The 19,573-nt window shown below is 35.6% G+C and overlaps 1 protein-coding gene across 3 annotated transcripts; it reads left to right on the top strand.

Annotated features, from left to right (window-relative positions):
- Window positions 1-1,373: 1,373 nt before the first annotated feature.
- Window positions 1,374-19,341, top strand: LOC113080268 (leucine-rich repeat-containing protein 24-like). Of its 3 annotated transcripts, none has more exons than XM_026252476.1 (5): window positions 1,374-1,735; window positions 10,615-10,787; window positions 13,325-13,603; window positions 16,445-16,613; window positions 16,976-19,341. In XM_026252476.1, the coding sequence occupies exons 2-5, from the start codon at window positions 10,626-10,628 to the stop codon at window positions 18,139-18,141; spliced, it is 1,776 nt and encodes a 591-aa protein (XP_026108261.1). In that variant the 5' UTR covers window positions 1,374-1,735; window positions 10,615-10,625; the 3' UTR covers window positions 18,142-19,341. The 3 variants fall into 3 exon arrangements, with proteins under 3 accessions (XP_026108261.1, XP_026108260.1, XP_026108259.1); XM_026252475.1 differs by having other exon boundaries at window positions 10,570-10,787; XM_026252474.1 differs by lacking the exon at window positions 1,374-1,735 and having other exon boundaries at window positions 9,982-10,787.
- Window positions 19,342-19,573: the final 232 nt, after the last annotated feature.

Here is a 19,573-nt window from a genome sequence, read left to right as displayed (position 1 = left end):
TACATGAAGTGCTTTAATGTAGTATGAAGCCTCTCTTTGAGGGTTTTTGTAGTGATGGATTTGTTATAACATACATAGTAAATTAAAAATGGCAGAAAACAGCTATTCCAAGCTGTTTGTTTTGATTGAACTATATATTGTATAGTTTTTAAGTGGAGGCCTTTATGAGTGAGCCATTGAAGCTTTCAGTCATTCTGCTTTTTAGTTTATGTTAGCATAGCAAAAATAGAAATAAAGGAGAAAAATACAATATCATGTCTACAATGTAAGCTACTCATTAACTTCATGTTTCCTGAACTGTTGTATGAATGCAATTTCAGATTTTCTCTCTAACTCTGAAGAGCAGATGTATTCCCAGTGGTTTGACTGTATTTTACCATGGTATTACTATGTTCTTGCATGTACTTTTGAAATACCTTTTAATATATATCATAATATACTCACTGTTTGTTAACAAGTATGCATATTAATGTTTATTAATACTTATAAAACATATGAACCACTGATCTCTATATGACTATATTATATATATTATATATGTTTTATATTATAGATCAGTGATATGAACCTTAATCAGAATTAAATATGTATTTGTTTGTGTGATATTGCTTAGATATAGGCCTATTACACTGAAAGAAAATTGGTAATACATTTTATAATTAGTTACAAAGAAACAGCAAGTATCATTTAAATTAAATGCAAAACTGTGAATGCAGCTAATAATATTATTCATTTATTTTTATTATTATTTTTAATATAATAATAATAATAATAATAATTGTTATTATATATATTTCTCCCCAGTGTAATATAGCGTATTTTATGTTTTCATGTGGTGTAGATGCCTGTGTATTTTGGTCGTTTGTCGCTGTCCATGGTGCTGAAATCATGTGACCGGAAAAGTGTCAGTGAGTAATGACTGTTGAACTAAATGTTTAAAGTCTTACAGAAAAAAACATCGAAAGAACACAAAACACCTTGAGAGTAACTGTATACTAAAACTGTATACTAAAACTGTTCTGCAGATTAATAACAGTAGTTCATTATTATTATTGTTGTTGTTGTTACTGTTGTAAGGTCGAGCGTTAGTTCGTTTTTCTTAGCGGAATCTGATACTACTGCCACTAATGAATATATTGGCCTGTAGGATATATAAATATTCTACAGCAGTCATAATCAAGAGGATTATTTTATTATTTGTTATATTTCAATTACGTTTACAAGTTTATGGCGTGCAAGGCCAATGATCTTAGTTGAAAGAAAACACGCTGAATGAACGCTTTAAGTAGATGCGAGTCTTACGTTACAAATCAGAGTGAACAATAGAGAGAGAGGGAGGGAGAGGGAGAGAGAGAGAGAGAGTGAGAGTTGACTCAGCTGAGCTCATAGGAAGGAAGAGATTTGGAGAAAGCTTCTTAACCTATCTCAGAGGGATACAACGCGTGATTTTGGTTGGTTAGATTCGTATCGGTAAGAGCTTCGCGCTCGGCTGATATTGATTTGGTATTTTTGATTTGGATGTGATGTGACAGAGGAATATTCCAGCATCGCTGCTTTGTGAGGATGGCTGGACGGAGCGGTGGCCTTTCGGATCGCAGCTCAAATGCCGCTTTGTTCGCCGTCCAGACGTGGATTGATACTTCATTCATGTGCATCTGAATTCAGTCCGTATAAAGACCACGAGCGCAGGTCTTCAGCACCGCACGCAGCACCGCACCGAGTCCACGGCGTGGAGGTAAGACCCTCTGTATCTATATTATCATAGATATATTCAAGCATCCTGTGACTTTTAAAAACACTTTGTCTAATTAAATTCACGACATGTGCACTGCTGTTTCCCCTCATGCTTACACAACAGTGTCTTTCTACCTGCAGCAAACTGAAGGAGAAATGCACTTGTGCACCTATTGTTTTGATGCATGACTTTTAATATGTCTCTCATATTGAGCATTGTACTCTGACGGCAATACTGTAAAATCAGCATCATTAAGGCCATTGAGTGCAGTGCATATCCTTCCACATGGAGAAGGAGCCAAGGAGAGCATTTGTTTGATATGTAATCTGGTACTGAGTTAAATCCAATCTGATTTCTTAAGATCTAAATCTTGTTTATTTGATGTCACATGCAATAATATATATATATTTTTTTACTATTTTCACAAAGATATACGGAAGCAAAGAGCAACATATCCCTTAAACTATGTATAAAATACTTTCTTAGTTTATGTTCCTGCCTAACAGTTTCAATGAAGGCTGGTTGATTTATAACAGTGCCAATGAATGCAAACTTAACACTAGCACAGAGACAACAACAGTTTGAGTGCATGTAATTCAATATGTCTGTTGTTTTATAACAGACGCCACTGTCAGACTCTGAATATGGCAAGCATACAGGAAATCCATGTGGCAGAAATCTGGCATGGAACTGGAAACATGAAATTATTATAAACTGTGTCAATTAGAGATTGACTGATTGATCTGCCTGGCCAGGAATCTAATCTTTGTCTAGATAGATACAACTTGTCTATCTATATATCTATCTATCTATCTATCTATCTATCTATCTATCTATCTATCTATCTATCTATCTATCTATCTATCTATCTATCTATCTATCTATCTATCTATCTATCATCTAATTATCTGTTGTAATTATATAAATAAAATGTATAAATAAAATGGTGTATATATATATATATACTGTTTAACAATGAATGTAGTTTGAGCAGGTGCTTTGAAAAGATGCTGTGAATATAGGTGATATTGTTTAAAAGTCATATTGGATGTGGATTTAAGATGCAGCTTCTTCCTTATTCTTCTGACCGCTGCGAATGGCATTGAGCTCCCACAGCTGGAAGCTGTGCTACAGGTGATGACACTGGGCTCTTTTTGGGCTTATCTGACTGTACTGACTGAAAGCTGAAAGTCCAGTGTAGAAGCACAAGAGCACAGTGTCACACTCGCATGAGCGTGCAGTGAATAACCGAGCAGCGATCGATAAAATCATCCAGCGAGACACCATACATGTGGATTCTGTAATGTTACAACTCCCAGCATGTGTAAAGAACAATGAGCTTTGTGTGGGAATTTAAATTGGATACATCATGCTCGAAGATGTTAGATATATTTAGCAACAAATTAAAGCTAATTTAAGTACTATTACAGTTTTATTACTTTATTTTCTTGGCAATTAAGGTGTTCATTCTCTCCCAGTTCTTGTTACTGTAATGCAAATAATTGTAATTCAAAAAAGTGATAAAGTAATAATAAAATATGTATTATGCAGTTATTTTTCCACTGTCTTTTATTTAATGCTTTTATAAAAAGCTGTTTTGTTTTGAACTGCACAAAAACACAGTATTACAGTTTTGAGAATCTAATGAGAATCATTATAAAGAATTATAGAAATTACAAACACAAAACTAAATCTGGATGCATTATGGTAACGAGAATTTCAGAGAAAATGTGCTTAGTTTTATATTCATTAAAATAATGGCACAATGCCAAATTGGGCCTTATTTCTCTTTCGAAAAAAAAAAAATGCAAAATTGGACCTGTTTTCATGAGATTCGTTCTCAGGTTCCCATATTGATTTGCATCTCAAAAAGTTTTCAAATCAGTGGACAGTGTTACTCCTCTGACAAACACGCACACACACGTATTGATCTGTGCTTAGAGACCACAAAAATCGATCTGAGCAAACCGCATCTGGACACGCTACTGTGATTAAATAACAAGCAGATGTGTCTATTCTTTGGACCATCCAAAATTCAGAGTCTCTGGCTAAATTGGTGACACGCCAGAAATACATATAGGCCTGGAATTGATTCGGAGACAGTATGAGGTTAGGTTCGGAGGCTCGCTGGGACTGTGTTAGTTCACTTCTGATTGAAATGATAGAAGACTACGGGGTGGAAGTGTGTTTGAGTCTCTGATTACTGCCCTCGTGTGCTGTGATTGCCAAAACACACAATCACAGAGGAAAAACACTCGGGTGACATCGCAGAGCATAACAATTTACATGCTTTTGCGTCTCATTTCAACACACTCTCTCTCTCTCTTTTGAAAACATGTTTTTTTTTTCTTTCTTGCACTTCACTTACAAACCTAGCAGAAGATGAAAGGCACAAAAAAAGTCTTAAAAGGTTTCTGGTCATACATATGTTGGTCTGTAGATATGGCTAACATCCATCCTTCTAAGACTTTTTATCTTCTGGTTGAAATTGAAATTGAATTGAAATGGGTTAAATTTAATTGTAACAATATTTTGTCAAAAAGCATGACTAATCATTCAAATTAAAACAATTTGATTAGTTTAACAATTAATTAAAAAAAGAAAAGTATTTAATAAAATATAAAATAATAATAAAATGTTAATATTTTTCAGTGGCCTATGACAATTTTTTGTTGTTTTCATAATTCAGAATTCATGTGTTATACGAGTAAAAAATATATTACCAAAGAACCGTGGTAATTAGATGAATACATAAAATTGTATTAATCTTTTAAAATATAATCAAATTAAAAAGTTATATTTCTATTTTTGCACCATGGTTTACTTGTTAAATTAAAACCAGGATGAAAAATATTGATAAAAAAAAACAAATTTGATTTATGTTTATTAGTTTATATTATTATTATTATTAGTAGTAGTAGTAGTAGTAGTAGTAGTATCTAATGGTCTAATAAACCTGCCACTGTAAATTATTAAAATTTTGGCTTTTTTAATAATTTGCTTTTGTTCCTCTTTTGTAAGTCACATTAATTTAAATACTTATTATTACTATAATTATTAATTTGAGGAGTACAATATACTAATCAACTTTATCTAAATTCTATTTACCCAGTAATATATTCTGTCATTTCTTTAAGTTAAACCAAATATTGATTTTGGCAGTTTATTCTGAATATATTTATATTTGCATTATGTTTGCATCTTCCACATGATGTAAATCATCATATCATTATAGTGATGCTTATGGTACATTTGACTTTAGGGAGATGAAAGGTGATCAACTGCAAGCACGGAATTTCTTTCTTTCTTTCTTTCTTTCTTTCTTTCTTTCTTTCTTTCTTTCTTTCTTTCTTTCTTTCTTTCTTTCTTTCTTTCTTTCTTTCTTTCTTTCTCCCCTGCTCACTTCTTCCCCTCTGTTGATCTGGCTCGTCCTTTGTTTATTAGTCTTGTTCCTGAGTGGCGAACGCTGCTCTCGGTTGTGATATTGCCTCCAGGCCTTGCCTTCAGAATCCAAACCCTGTGCTATTGTTTCCATGACAACATGGGAGGCATGGCCGGAGGGCACCGCTGTGTGTTCTCTCTCTCTCTCTCTCTCTCTCTCTCTTATCTCTTCTTGACACGCTGAATCTGATCACTTCAGCTCTTCTCATTTAGACTCAGCGTTCTGCTCTTACATTAGAGCTGATGAATGCTCGTGTCAGGCGACGCGATAGCTGTGATTCGTATAGATGATATGGGTCAGTCGTAACTCTCCAAGCTTTTAGCTCGGCCCATTAAAGAGAGCACTCCTGGGAGCACATTACATCTGAATATGATGTTATACGAGGCTGACAGGTGAAGCGTATGGAGCTCATTCATTGCAATCACGACTCATTCAGATCTAGAGGTGTCGTCAGATTTTATTACCAAGACTGAATATGTGACTGAAAACCCAAGAGCATGATGTGTGTTCACGGGGATAAAGTGTAGTGTCTTGTTTTATTCATGGGTACTTTAGGAACATTGCAATTGTTTCATTTAGAACATTTTCTAATTCTTAATCTTTTTAATTTAATAATACATTTTGTTATGTTTTTGAAAGTACAAAAGAATTTAAACAACAGTAAAATTGTGAAATTGTCTTACAATTTTGTATTTTGACTTATGTTAAAATGTAATTTATTCCTGTGATGCACAGCTGTATTTTCAGCATCATTACTCCATTAGTTCTTCAGTGTCACAAGATCCTTCAGAAATCATTCTAATATAATGATTTGCTGCTCAAAAACATATTAAAATATTACTGTCAAATCTTAAAACAGTTGTGCTGCTTCATGATTTTGTGAAAACCATATTTTTTTCAGGGTTTATTTGAACAAAAGAACATAATTTCTTTGAAATAGAAATTATGAACAATAGTGTATATAAAATAGTATTGATAAACCGTGATACTTGATTTTTATATTTGCTATTTTCTATTATAATCCCCCCCCCCCCCCCTTAGATTTTGTTGCAAAAATATGATTTGACAATGGTTTTGTCGTTAATTCTTAGATTTTCTAGTAAAAGGTAGGACAGACAAATACCAACTCCACAGTTAACATTCAGCTGTCCTTCACTGAGCTCACATTTTCCTATTCAGAGCAACACATACTGTAGTACATCTGAAGTACAGCTTTCCCAGCACAAGGACAGTCGTCTGTCTACACGCTCTTGCTCAGGGCCAGAGTCCTGAATGAAGTGTCATTTCTCGAATGAGCCGCTTCCATACAGCACTGTAGATATGAAACCCTCCACGCTGCTCTCAGACAAGAGCAAACAAAGCTCTGCCTGCTCACAGAATCAGCCGTTACTCCATTCAGCATCTCTACAAACTATAAACCAGAGAGTATTAGCTTGTCAGATCTGTACAGGCCTTATAGCTCATCCAGAGCGAACAGAATTATAACCAGACTCATGACAGTAGAAATATCTCTGGAGCAAACTGACATTTGTACTGTGTATCATCAAGACACAAGCTGTCCGCTGAAGAATGAAGCTCTTTTGTTTTCTTTATTTGTAGTTGTTTGAGAAACTGATGTACTGAATTGGCTGCAAAACAGTATGGATTTTATAGAAATGTTTTTTCTCTAGAATAGTTTTTTAAGGGAATGTGTGAATGCACCATCTGTTTAGCCTCTATTTCTTTGTGTGTCGGCCTTCTCATCAGCCTGACTGACAGGGCTCTCAACGGTCCGCTCGCTGTGTTTAACAGTTCACTGGAGGGAAGGATTATCAATGAATAATGATATAAGTTCTAGTCCATTTCTCAAAGTATCATGAATCATGTGGCCTCAGAGGCTGCGGATGGCCTCTTCCAAGGCTTTTTAAGTCGATTTGGATAAAAGCTTCTGCAAAATCACTAAATGTAAATGTAAAATATTGAAAAATATTACATTTGAAAGTCATCTGGACCACTTTTAATAATACTTTTGTGGTGCTTTTTGTCTTTTTTGAAGCTTGAAAGACAACATTTATCCATTAGTGTTCCACAGAAGAAATAAAGTTTGCAATGACATGAGCACAAGTAATGACAGAAGTCTTGTTTTTATTTTATTTTATTTATTATTAAATTATTATAATATGTATTTATTTTTGTGTAAGCAATTATGTAAATATTTTCCATAATTATTGCAAAATAATAATAATAATAATAATAAACAACTAATTCATTTGTGAATTTTATTTTTCATTTATTAAAATGTTATTTTAGGTATGTATTTATTTTTAAGTATTTATTAAATAAATTATTTATTCATTCATTCATACATTTTATTTTATTATTTTATTTTTCTTTATTTTGTTGCATTTTATTTTAAAATCCTCAGCTAGAGGCAAGATTTGTGTTGCTTGCCAATATTTTTTTATTGGCAAGCAACATAAATGGTTATTAATTCATCTAAACATATTTTCTATTAGATTGCTTTCTTATTTTATTAAAAAAAATGTATCCTCAACTAAAAGTATAATTTAAGTTGCATTCCAAAAAAGGTAAATAAATAAATAAATAATTAAAAAAAAATAACAGCCAAATTAACAGCCCATCATTGAAGAAAAGTCACCTTTTTCCCACAAGTTGTGGCCCAACAGTCCAACCTTGACCTCTTCAATGTCACAAATTAGTTATTTTTTCATACTCTAACCACCTGTGGTATACAATTACCACTTTTATGATTCAGTCAATTTCAGGTGGACTAAGCAGTCTCTGGCTACATTTTATTCTCATTAAATATCTTTTTTCACTAAGTCAGTCTGTCTATCCATCTGTCTGAGATATGACATCTTCTGAAACTTCAGTTCTTCCATCATTCCTCCGTTTTCCATTCTCAACACACTCTGCAGTTGTTGGAGTGAAATGCAGTGAATTCCAAACACTCTGTCTCATGATAAAGCACAGTGGAGCCTCTAAATATTAAATTCTGTAGACGTTCCCGGTGCTTTTAAGGGATCTCATCTGGCAGAATCACTTCAGAACCCAGACGCACATGTAAGAGAGCGCCATATCTCACAGAACATCGCCTTTTCAACACTTCACAGCTGCTTTCTTTGGCTTGCAGATGTTTGTGAGGCATAACACGTAGCAAAAGGAAGGCACTGAAACCAAAACTCATTCAGAATTTCCCATTTCCCCCCTTTATTTTATCCATTGTGATTTCTTTTCTCTTTTCCCCAGCGTCAGGAGAATAGCATTTGAGTGCAGGACAGTGGACTCGAATAGACTGCCATTTCTCCACTGATGTTTATCATGTCTTTCTGCTTTGAGCAGATAAAAGGCTTATGTGGGTCATGTTGCATTAATCGAGCTCGCTGTCCTCTCAAATACTCTCTAAATTAAGCAACAGGCATAAAATATTCACATTTGCTCATGGTTCATCACTCAATGACACATTTAAGCGAAGAACAGCCTAAATGTATCACATCAACATCGAAGCCAAACGAAACAATTCATTGTTATCTGTCCCCGCAGAGACAATCTTTCTTTCTTTGTGCATTATTATGTCTTTTTTTGAAAAATGAGATGTCGTTTCATATTTAAAGTTTTGAACATTATTTAGGAGCTCTAGATGCACTCTTATCTCAAATCCGCCTCATGTCGCTTTTGATCCCTGTGCTTTGGACCTCTAAATCTTTCAGTGCTGATCTTTTTCAGTCACTTCCATGTTTCAGAGGCATCTGTGGGGCTCTAAGCTGTGAGACAGATGACCTAGAACTGCTAAACGCACACAGAACTACGTATTGATCCATTTTGTGAGCTTTCTCGAGGTGTGGATGAAGCTCTAGCTCTCGGCAAACTCTCTTTCATTCTGAATTTATCTAGAACAGAGCAGCCAAAGAAAGTAAGAGCTGTATTTCTGAAAAACCACAAATGATGCTATTGCTGGCAGGTATAGAGAGGTTTAGTATTTTTGTGTCTTGTTTTTTTCTGGTTGTTCTGTTTGATAAAACATAAATCAGGTTTGAAACACGTTTCACTGTGTCCTAAGCAGGCACCACAAGTTTCTAGCAACAAGTAATTTAACTGTCCACAGTGAAAATGTGACACAACAACAAAATCACACTCGGAGTATAATTGATGTTCAGATGTCATTGTAGGTAGTTTATTATTATGCATTTGATTTATTTATTGTTTTTATTCATTTGATGGGTAATTATTGCTTTATATAAATATATATATATATATATATATATATATATATATATATATATATATATATATATATATATATATATATATATATATATATATATATATATATATATATATATATATATATATATCTATATATATATATTGACAATAATCAGAAATGTTTCTTGAGCAGTAAATCAACATATTAGAATGATTAATAAAGCATCATGTGACGCTTAAAACTGGAGCAATGATACTAAAAAATTAATCTTTGCATCACAGAAATAAATTTAATTTTAAAATATATTCAACTGGAAAAAGCTATTTTAAACAGAAATAATATTTCACTATTTTAGAATTTTACCTTTGATCAAATAAACACAACAAATAAACTGTACATGTGTACAGACTATTAAATAACCAGGTTTTAACATGCAATGCAATTTTATAATCACAAACTAACAGATAAGATTATTTTTAAACAAATCTTAGGCGTTAGGTACAGAATACGAATATGTATTAATATATACACCAAGGTAGACTTTCTAACGCATTTCCAGCAGTTCATACAATCATACGGTCCAGCCCTGAAGTATATCCAGTATGATGTAATTCTGGGACCAGGGGGCCAAAATGCACATGTCTTTGTTCATAACTCTTCTAATCCATGTCTTAATGAAGAGCTGGGGATTTGAGATGGATGAGGCGAGAGGAGCAGGCTGAGGGTTTGATCTGCTCTCCCTGGAGAAGCGTGTAGAGCTCGCCGGCCAGTGTTTGGTGTTGTATTTCATATTCTCTCAAAACAGAAGAGAGATCCTGGAGACACGAGCATGTGCTCCTCAAGCCTCATGTTTAATTAACCAAAGCCCACCACAGATTCTTCCTAAGAGACTGTTCTGTAGGGAACCGCAGGCAGAAACGAGTGCTATCCATCTTTCAGACTTTTTTTTCCTCCATATGTTGACTCTACGCTTACTTCTCTTTCTGCTCGGCAGGATTAAATTTTCCGATCCACTTAAGCAGGATTCTCATGCGTTACGGATCCGATTAACTCACACGTGCATGCGCTCTTTAACAAGCCCTGTCTTTTTGTCTCTCTCTCTTTCTCTTTTGGACAATTATTCCACTGGTTTAACTGCAACCCGTCTCTCTCTTTCTTCTTTTCTCTTTCCTCTCTTTGCCCTAGTTCTGCCGCCTCTTTTCTATCATTCCCTCTTTCCTGTTTTCGCAGTTCTTTCTGAGATGAATCCTCCTCAGCTCTCTGTGGTGTTGGTGCTCATGTTGGCCCAGCTGTGCACGTCTTCGGGAGGTTGTCCATCTGGGTGCCGCTGCTATAGTTTGACTGTTGAATGTGGATCCACTGGGCTCAAAGAGTTCCCACAAGGCATTGCACACGGGACACAGGTCAGTCGCACAAACGCATTTGGATGTTCATAGGTGGGGCGTTCTCAAAATACAGTATTGGGGACAAACATTGAACCTTTGAAATGGTTCTACATTAACTTTGGTGGTTCCATAAGAACCTTCAACATTAATGTCATCTCTTCATCCCATAAAAAGATTCTTTAAGGTGAAAAAAAAAACATTTTTAAGAAGAAAAAAATTAACTGAAATGAAAACTTTCTGAATCTTCTTCTCTGGGGAAGCAAAATATGGTTCTTCTTTGGCATCGTTGCAATACCCCTTTTGGAAAACTTTATTTTAAAGAGTTAAAGGCATCAATTTATAACCTAACCATTTATTAAATATATTTTGCAATGCATATTTATAAAAAAGATAATCATAACTCATTTATTGCTAGTGTTTTTGGTGATTATTGTTGTTATAAATGTTAAATAAAACGTACGTCCAACGTCAAAAATACTTCTGTGTAAGCGTTATACTTCCGGTGACATGTACATTTTTTTTATTCATTTTGAATCAAAATAACTAAAGCATAATTTAAGAATTTCAATCAAAATAACTAATTGAAAACAGAAAAAAATAGTAACGATCTTTAAATCACATTAAATCACACTGTGCTTTTGTTGCTTACTGTTTATTTTTCGAAATGTTAAAAACAATATGGGAAAAAAAATTATGGAACACTTGCGCTACTTTCCAACCTGTTCCATTTTTTATTCTGGTCATCCGGTCACCCTAAATAATAAAAGAGTATATCTTCTTTTGTTTGTATCTACACCTTGACCCACAATACAGCAAACCTGACATTGAAACCATGAATCATAACTCCAGAATCATTCACTAAATCATGGCCAGCGTTACTCTCTGGACCCTATTTGCATGTTTCTGTATCTGCTCCAGTCACATCACTAACATTACTGCAGCTCATGAATATTCATGAGCCAGTTCGCATAAATTGCTCAGTTGACCTGTGTAACCTATGCTTCACAAGAAATTTGCTTCGACTTAGCCCGTGTTTGATCACAGACAATAGCTTGATAGAAATCAATTAGAAAATGAATCAGTGTATTATGTTGCATCATTAATACAGTTAAAAGAGTGAAGACAGGCCACTCAGTTGTTCTGCGCTTGTAAAAGCCTAATAATGAATGCCCTTCTGATGCTGCTAATTGATTTGTTTGCATGTTTAAGGCTCAAGGATAGTCAATTCAGAATTGTGCAACACTTCCGAAGCTTTGTATCGATCTGTTTCATGTTAAAGAAAACCTTCTTTCACTCTGCATTCATCTGGAACACAGTAAAGAGGAAAGGATAAAGAAAGAAACATTTTCTTTTTGTTTCAGCTTAAAAAGGTTTGGGTTTTTTTTGTCTGCAGTCTCTCGCTGCTGTCACTGATAAGGACAGAAACACAAGCTGACATGAATGAGACGGATGCTGCTTTTATTACTTGGCACGTCAAAACCAGACCGCCATTATAATCACTGAAGCTTTCTATAAAATGAGAGCGATGCAGATTCTCTCTTTTTTTTTTAAAGTAACTCATTGTTTTATTTCTGTTTTTGAAGTAAAAGATCATCAGACTACAAGAATAAAACATAATAATAATTTAATTATTAATATAGTTAAAATATTATTTGAATACAGTTAAACATAATTATAATGATTCTACTATTAATATAATGTATTATTAATATTACTATTAATGACAACAGCATTAATAATAATAATAATAATAATAATAATATGTACAATATTGATAATCTTACAGTTAATATAATAATAATTTGATTATGAATATTATTATTATTACTAATAAAATAATAATAATAAATTTATCATTATCATTATCATTATCATGAATTCCATTGTTAATATAATTCAAATGATCACTGAACTACAACAATAATAAAAAAGCATGATAATTATAATTCCACTATTAATATAATTTATTATTAATTAGATTATTAATGAAAACAGCATTAATAATAATAATAATAATACTAATTTGTACAATAATTATTTTGTATTATTATTGTTGCTGTGGTTGTTTTAATATTATTATTAATTCATTTATTATTTATGTACTTTATAATTCATATTATTAGTAAAGTCAACACCTTGAACAATAATAATACTATGTACAACAATAATTAAACAAAAATAATAATAATTCAATAATTAAAGTTATTTAAATGATCAAAACAAATATAAATATCAATATATTCAATAAATATTAAATAAATGTATTATATATTATATATATATATATATTATATCTATTTATTATATATTTATATATTGAATACATTCAATAAAAATAATGAATTACTATTATTATTATTTTGCTTCTCAGTGAACTGAATTGTGTTATTTATTTAGACTAGCTATTTTAAAGCTGAAAACTGTGACTATCGGTAAGAAATACAGGTTAAACTGATTATCTCTAGTTCTTTCTGCTTACAATTCTTTAATGTTAGCTCATAAAAAGAAACATGTCACAAACCTGTGTTAATGTATTAATGTTTTCTCCTGTCCAGACCATCTTTCTGCAGGACAATGCCATTGGACAGATCCGTCAGCGGGATCTCTCTGACCTCGGCCAGCTGCACTACCTCTACCTGCAGAACAACAGTATCTCCACGCTGGAGGCCGGGGCCTTCAGAAACCTGGGTCTGCTTCTGGAGCTGGCGCTCAACGGAAACCGCATCCACCTGATCACAGCTGACGTGTTCGGTGGTCTGGACCACCTGCGCATCCTCTACCTCGCAGGAAACCAGATCACCAGACTCCAGGACTACACCTTCAGGGGTCTGCAGGTGGAGTGACCCTCTGTGACATTCAAATGTCTCAACATTCCAAATGATTGTTTTTAAATGTAACATCTAACAAGGCATTAATGTGACTAAAATACTAATTAAAATAGGCAATAAAGGTTCAACTAGGAGTCCGACTGTAAATTTATTGGCTTGTTACATAAAAAAGGTTACTTCCAAAATGCAACTGTAAAGAGAAATAAGTGATTTTTGCTTTGGAAAGACGTGTAATTGACTAAAATCACTATTTTTTTTAAAGGTAGGCTATGCAGTTTCTGTGCTACTAGTGTCACCTACCAGATAAAGCATATTTTCAAATGCCCATTTCTCACGTCAAACACTTGAAATTGATGTGACATACCGCCAACTATGCTGACCCATACTCAGAATCCGGGCTGTATTATACAGTGTGGTGCCCCTGGGGACTACCTCAAAGTACCCCTCCCCCCCATTCAGACATAATTAAGTTGATTTCTCAAATGTAATTTATTAACTTGTCCAACTACCATATTTTTCAGACTATAAGTCACACCTAAGTATAAGTCGCATCAGTCCAAAAATACGTCATGACAAGGGAAAAAGTCGCACTGGACTAGAAGTCACATTTATTTAGAACCAAGAACCAAGATAAAACATTACCGTCTCCAGCCGTGAGAGGGTGCTCTGTGTGTTCAGTGTAGACTACAGGAGCACTGTGAGCAGCATAGAGCACCCTCTTGTGGCTGGAGACGGTAATGTTTTAACTTTCACTTAAACAGGCAGCGTGCAGTCAATCGCTTCTGTGTCATTGTCGTCCTGAGCTCATTCTTCTCTCGTGGTAAAAAAAAAACTTTCGATCCCTGGAACATATTGAATTTTAGCTAAACGTCTAGTGTCCTTGTCTGTCTTTAACTTTCTTTTTGCAAAATCACTCAACTGACGTCTGTCCATTTTGATAAATTTTCTGTAGCCGTTAAAAAAATTACACATTTGTACATACTTGTTGTGGACCAACTCAACTCTGACAGATTGGGACGGAAGGGGGGACTGATAGTGGTCATATAATCTTTATTTATTTATCATTTATTATTATTATTGTTGTTGTTGTTGTTAAGTTAGTGTTCATAAATGAGTTATGTATGATCCTTCAAGAATTTCAAGTTAATAATGAAACAATTTACGAAAAATATTTTAAAGCTTGTTTCATGTGGTGCCCCCCCTAGTTGTTGTGAATGGTTGGTGCCCCTGGGCACCGGCCCAAGTGCCCTTATGGATAATCCGGCTCTGCTCAGAATTTGTGCTCTGCATTTAACCCATTCAAAGCACACACACAGCAGTGGAAAGTAATTTAGGCTGCAGCACACAGGGAGCAGATGTGGGTTCGGTGCCTTTCTCAAGGGCACCTCAGTTGTGGTATTGCCAGCCCGAGACTCGAACACACAAACCACCCTAGGGTTAGGAGTCAAACTTTTTTTAACATAATGTCTGTGTATTTTGGTAAATATTTGTTTCGGCTTGGAATCTGAATGTCTTTTTCCTAGCCGGTTAAACTCCCTAAGGCTCAGTCTGCTACAGTAGCCCCGCCCCAAACTCTTGCTATTGGTTGGTACACCAATACATATTTGATAGTCAGGTAGGGCATCCTATAATTTTATCTGAACGGAATGCAAGGATTGGATGAACAACTATTACATCAAAACATTTTAAAGAACTTAATTTATTGGAGCTTTTGACTATAAATCTAACAAAGTTTATATATATATATATATATATATAGATATATATATATATATATACAATACAGTATATGTTAAATAAAGGGAGTGACAGCAAATTCGCAAACTCTTTCTCTCTTCTGACCAACGTACATAAACAATTTCTTGATATATTTTAATCTTAAATTTTTAATGACTTTAAAAAAAGTCATCAAAACTCTATCATGGATTTTTATTTTGCATTTGGGGTAAATGCGAATTGTTAAAGGGATACTCCACCGTGTTTTCATATTAAACTATGTTTTTCCCTTAACTAAGACGAGTTGATGCATACCTCTCTCGTCTCAGTTCGTGCACTCAATCGCTTTGGCTCACGGTGACAATTTGAAAGCACTTAGCTTAGCCCATTCATTCGATATGGGCCAAGCAGAGAAGCTACCAAACACCGCCACGTTTTACTCGCTTAGAAAAGCGCAACGTTTTGTGTTACCGTCCTAGGTCGAATTACACTACGCGAGTAACTGTATTTAAATAGGGAAAACGTGGCAGTGTTTGGTAGTTTCTCTGCTTGGCCCATATCGAATGAATGGGCTAAGCTAAGTGCTTTCAAAGTGTCACCGCGCGCCAAAGCGATTGAGTGCACGCACTGAGACGAGAGAGGTATGCATCAACTCGTCTTAGGAAAAACATAGTTTAATATGAAAACATGGTGGAGTATCCCTTTAACAGAAATAATACTTGTTTCAGTTTTTTCCCTTATTAACACTATCAAAGATCTGTGGAGTTCAACATAAACGAGAACGTTTCATCCTAACAATGGGAGATCATTTTGGAAAAATTAAAATCAGTTTGCTGTCACTAAAATTATTTTTTAAAAAGTTCCAAATATTTGCACAGACTTTACATAATATTACGCCAAAATGTGCACTTTTCCTGAAAGTAGAAGAGAAGCAGAAGCCACAGAAAAGCAGTACAAAAACTCATAAAGTTTCTAAATTTATTGGGCCTTTTTCAGCAGTATGTTAATTCGATAGACACTGAAGTGAAAAATAGATGACTCTGCGTTATGCTAGATTGCTTTACAAAGTGTGTTTTTATGGTGGCTATGATCATACCTGTATTAATAATGGTGATGAACTGCTGATTGCAGCGGTTGCAGGAGCTGCATCTGCAGGAGAATGCGGTGGAGGTGCTGGGAGATCAAGCTCTGGTGGGTCTGTCATCTCTCGCTCTTCTGGACCTGAGCAGGAACAACCTGAGGACCCTGAGCCCCGCTTCACTCAAACCCCTCGTCAGCCTGCAGGTGCTGAGGGTCACAGGTAAGAGGTTCACGTTAGCCAATGCAAGAAACAAATCGGAAATTACACTATCATTCACAAGTTTGGGGTCAGTAAGATTTTTAAAAAAAAGCACATGTGATATTGTCATAAATATTAATTAAGAAATGTTTCCATCGGTAGCTCTGCCAGGTTAAGTAAAATAATTAATATTCAAGATCCAAACTTTCATTATAAAACAATCCAGTGTTAAATGAGTTTCATGGCCTGCAAACGTACCACATGGCATTTAGATGTCAGACCAGCTTTACTTTTTCTTAAATATTTTTGCACAGAAATTCTGTTTGAATAAATATTTAATAATGCTGTATTTTGAGAGGCTTATATTGCATTTGCTCTTACAGATAACCCGTGGCGTTGTGACTGCGCTCTGCACTGGCTGCGCGGCTGGATAAATGAAGAGGGTCAGAGGCTATTAAGCTCAGCCGAGCGTCGGATGCTGTGCGCCGAACCTCCGCGTCTCTCCCATCTCAGTCTGGTCGAGGTTCCTGCGAACAGCCTCATTTGCATCCCGCCCATAGTGCAACTGGAGCCTAGCCACCTGACGGTGCGTTTGGGGGAGAGTCTCCGTGTGTCCTGCCAGGCATCCGGATACCCGCAGCCACAAGTCACCTGGAGGAAAGCGTCCCACGGAAAAGCCCAGCTGTCTCCCAGAGGTCTGGTGCAGGAGGTCGGAATGGACGGAGATGCCAAGACCATAGGGAGGTTGGTGACGGCCAGGCCTGGTGGAAAAGGAGGGTCTGCGAGTCGCGGGCCGGTCAGAGGAGGAACCGACGATGGAGGTGACCGGGAAAGCTTCGATCCCGACACGGGAAGTGGGATGCTGTTTCTCAGCAACGTCACGGTGGCGCATGCCGGACGCTACGAATGTGAGGCCTGGAATCCCGGCGGAGTAGCTCGGGTGACTTTTCACCTGTCGGTGAACATGTCTTCATCATTGTCCCGCTCGGAAATCTGGCCTCGACTGCATTCCTCGTCTTACTATCATCCTTCTTCGGTGGACGTGAGTCAGGAACCGATTTATGAGCTTGAAAGCATGGACTTCAACGCACTGGGAACCGCGACCCAGACGGCCATCGCGGTGGGAATCTCTCTTTTGGCGTTGACAGCGTTGTTGCTTCTCTGCATGATTTACAGTCGTCACCGCCAACGGCAGAAAGAGGAGGATGGATATGGTGCCAGCAAAGAGGAAAGCATCCTCTACGTCAACGACTACTCCGACGGTCCCACCACGTTTGCTCAACTTGAAGAGTACCGGGATGAACGTGGTCACGAGATGTTCGTGTTAAACCGTGCCAGACCGGTGCTGCCTCCCCCGCCGTCCTGCAGCCAACAGGGGTCGACACTAAAGGCTAGTGAGTGTATGCTGACCCCGGGCCTGGCCGCAGGGATCGGACCCCGCAGGGCTCCTGCAGAAGGAGGCGAAGGACCTCCGCTTGATCCTGAAGGGTTGTTCATGAACCAGAGCTTGCTGTTTGATACGCAGATCGCTTATGAGATCCACTGCTGAACTGGATCCTTGGACAGACTTCAAGATTCTTGCCATCGGATGTTATCCTGCTGAATTTCCTTTCATTCTGAGAGCACAAATGTATTATTTTTTTGTGTGTTTGAAAAGCATTGAAGGAATAATAGATCTAAAAGCTGGGGTGTGTAGTTTCAGTGCTACCGAAAGGATTTTTGCAAAAAGTCTGAAGGTCAAGGAAGTGGTTGAGTCAGTGTTGCTACACTCTTCAACATAAAAGTCAAACTAAAGAAGAACCATTTTTGGTTGCCCTAAAGAACCTGTCAGTGAACAGTTTTATAAAATATATTTTTTGTTCTTAGTGTGAAGATCATTTTAATTATCTAAAGAACCTTTTAAGCAATGCAAAAATTAAAGGTTCTTTATTGGCATCTATTGTTCCATTAAGAAGCTTTAACAATCATGAAACATTTTCATTCCACAAAAAACGTTCTTTGTAGCAAAAAATAAATAAATAAATAAATAGTGTCAATTTTCTTCACATAAAGAGAAAATTGTTCTTTTAAGAACTAATCTCAGAAAGGTTGATTTTGGGAACCCAGAACTGGTTCTTCATTTGCATTGTAACTAAAAAACACCATTGGGAACCTTTATTTTTAAGCATGTATATTGTGCGGCTCAAACAAGCAGAGAAACCTTCAGTGTTTACTCTCTTTGGTGAAATTAACCAATAAATGGCTAGTTATGATCATCTCTTGGATTGCACACAGCAGCTTTGAGGGAATAGTTCATCCAAAAATTATTACCATTTGCATTGTTTTCATGATTGTTTTGTTCTATAGAATCACAAATGGAGATTTTTTTGAAAGCACTATGATACATTTTAATGTTATTTTCAAAAACATATTCCATTTTGCAGATTTAACTTGTTCTCATTTGTGTTCCACATAGGGAAAAGTAAAAGCATATGGGTTTGGAAAATTATAGAATTTATATATTTTCTTTTTTTTTATTGACTTTTTCAACAGTGATGGGGTGCAAGGGAACAGAGAGAAAAGATAGTTGTAAAGTTAAACTGCAAAAATAGATCAGGAAGAAAATGCAAGTGAGGATACGGAGAGTAAAAAGTGTTTCCAAGAGTAGTGCAGTGAAATAACTCATTGGATGTAGGTTAGCACTGAAAAGATTGAGGTCAGTGAAGACATTTATATTATTACAACAGATTTCCATTTCAGATAAATGCTGTTCTATTAAATTTTCTATCCTGAAAAAAAAAAAAAAACAATTATCACATTTCCCCAAAAATATGAAACTTCACAGCTGTTCTCAATACTAATCATTTATATAAATAATTAAATAATTCCTTGATAGAAAATAAGCATATTAGAATGATTTCTGAAGAATCATGTGGCACTGGAGTCTGGAGAATGATGCTGAAAATTCAGCTCTGCATCACATGAATACATTACATTTAAAA

The sequence above is a fragment of the Carassius auratus genome, unplaced genomic scaffold, assembly GCF_003368295.1.
Source record: "Carassius auratus strain Wakin unplaced genomic scaffold, ASM336829v1 scaf_tig00030572, whole genome shotgun sequence".
NCBI lineage: Eukaryota > Metazoa > Chordata > Actinopteri > Cypriniformes > Cyprinidae > Carassius > Carassius auratus.
This window is presented reverse-complemented; position numbering and strand designations above follow the sequence as displayed.